This window comes from Egretta garzetta, unplaced genomic scaffold (genome assembly GCF_000687185.1).
Source record: "Egretta garzetta isolate BGI_Z169 unplaced genomic scaffold, ASM68718v1 scaffold141, whole genome shotgun sequence".
NCBI classification, from domain to species: Eukaryota; Metazoa; Chordata; class Aves; order Pelecaniformes; family Ardeidae; genus Egretta; species Egretta garzetta.
Genome location: NW_009258664.1, coordinates 357,962 through 359,474, shown reverse-complemented (window position 1 = coordinate 359,474; position 1,513 = coordinate 357,962). Strand labels below are relative to the sequence as shown.

The 1,513-nt window shown below is 53.4% G+C and overlaps 1 protein-coding gene across 1 annotated transcript in view; it reads right to left on the bottom strand.

Annotated features, from left to right (window-relative positions):
• Positions 1-603, bottom strand: part of MCL1 (MCL1 apoptosis regulator, BCL2 family member) — a 3,013-nt gene extending 2,410 nt beyond the window's left edge. Inside the window, exon 1 of the mRNA XM_009648465.2 lies at positions 541-603. Coding sequence (XP_009646760.1) covers positions 541-603 — 63 coding nt within the window. The remainder of the gene's footprint in view (positions 1-540) is intronic.
• Positions 604-1,513: the final 910 nt, after the last annotated feature.

Sequence of the window (1,513 nt, the reverse complement as noted above, 5' to 3'; positions counted from 1 at the left end):
CTCCGAATACCCCGCAAGGCCACCCGTGAGAAGATGCAGCCCCCATGCTCCAGGTTCAAAAGCTGTAAGAGTCACTGTCAGTGATGGAGAGCAAGTACCCGCCTGCTTCTGCAGAGGGCTCTGCTGCTCCCACTTGCCTGGGTCAGACAAAAACCAGCCCGTAACCCATTTCAAGTTCCTTCCTCCCCATCTTGGGCACAGCTGCCATCTCTGTGCATGTCACACTCCCCTAGCTCACAAGGGCTTTAAACTCCCACCACATCTGAACCAGAAGTCAGTCTGCAGCCTGGCATGAGCCCTGCCCCTTGAGCCAAAAAGGACAGTCACCTACAGCCAGGCAGATGCCTGGCCATTTATTAATGTGGTGTTAGTGACTAGAACGACAGAATTCCCCAGTTTGGCCTGCAGTGCCCCCTCATGAATAAGCAAACAAGACAAGCCTTTATGAAACTGAAAGCCATTACTTGTTGTTGCTCAAACCAACAGGCTTCTTCCTGAAGCCAGTTCCTTTTCTGCACACACGAAGGTAACCAGCCCTACAGAAGCCTCAGACACCAATGCCAGCTCGCACTGGTCTGAAGATTCCTCCCAAGTGTGGCTCATTCGAGGAGCACATCCATGAATTTGGCCAGGGTAACTGAACCACAGTCTTTTGCATCAGCACAGCAAAGGACACAAGGAAGAAACCGAAGCCCTTTCTGTTAAAAAAAACGCCAAGAAGCTGCAACATCCTCCTGCAAGAAGGAAGGTGTTTCACCACATGCTGTCTCAGGAAGAAATGCAGACACTGCCCTTCCGTGCAAGGCGTCATCCTGATCAGATGCAGTGGCGAAAGCAGTCCCAGCACAAGCCCTGAGGCCAGGAGCTCAGCCCAACCACCCCAACAGCTCAGGCTAGTCCCTCCCAAACCAGCTCATTTCCAAGTTACATGAACCCAGGTCAAAACGGCCAGTTCTCACTTCCAGTCCATTCCCAGGACACTCTGCAGCGAGGACACCTGCTCATTCTAGCCCAGAAACTGGGCTTCAGGTTTCTATGGCTATTCTAGGACTCATCAGAAGCGGGCAAAATACCTCACAACAGCTATAACCCGAGCACATTGTCTGGGAGAATTTCTCCACCAGAAACCCCCCATTCTACCCGAGCCAGGGGTGTGAAGGGTTTAAACTCCTGAGCTAAATAATCTCTGGATGCTTGGGATTATTTGCACGTAGTCATGCTGAGCAAAGCAGGACGCAGGGAGGAACTGGGGCTAATCTGTAACTAGATTATCTCCTCTGTACACGTTACCAGTGGGTTTTCCACCTCCCAACCGAGCAAAGTTCAGTTTCATTTTTAATCACTTCTCAGCTGTTTTAACTCCCTCGAAACCAGGGCCACACGCCATCCCCTAAATGCCCCAGCCGAGAGTTCGGGGGCCCTCCCCTTTCTGAGGGGGCGGGGGGGTGCAGAGGCCTTGCCCCAGCCCCAAGGGCCAGCCCCGGCCTCGGCCTCTCCCAGCCCCCGCGGCGCG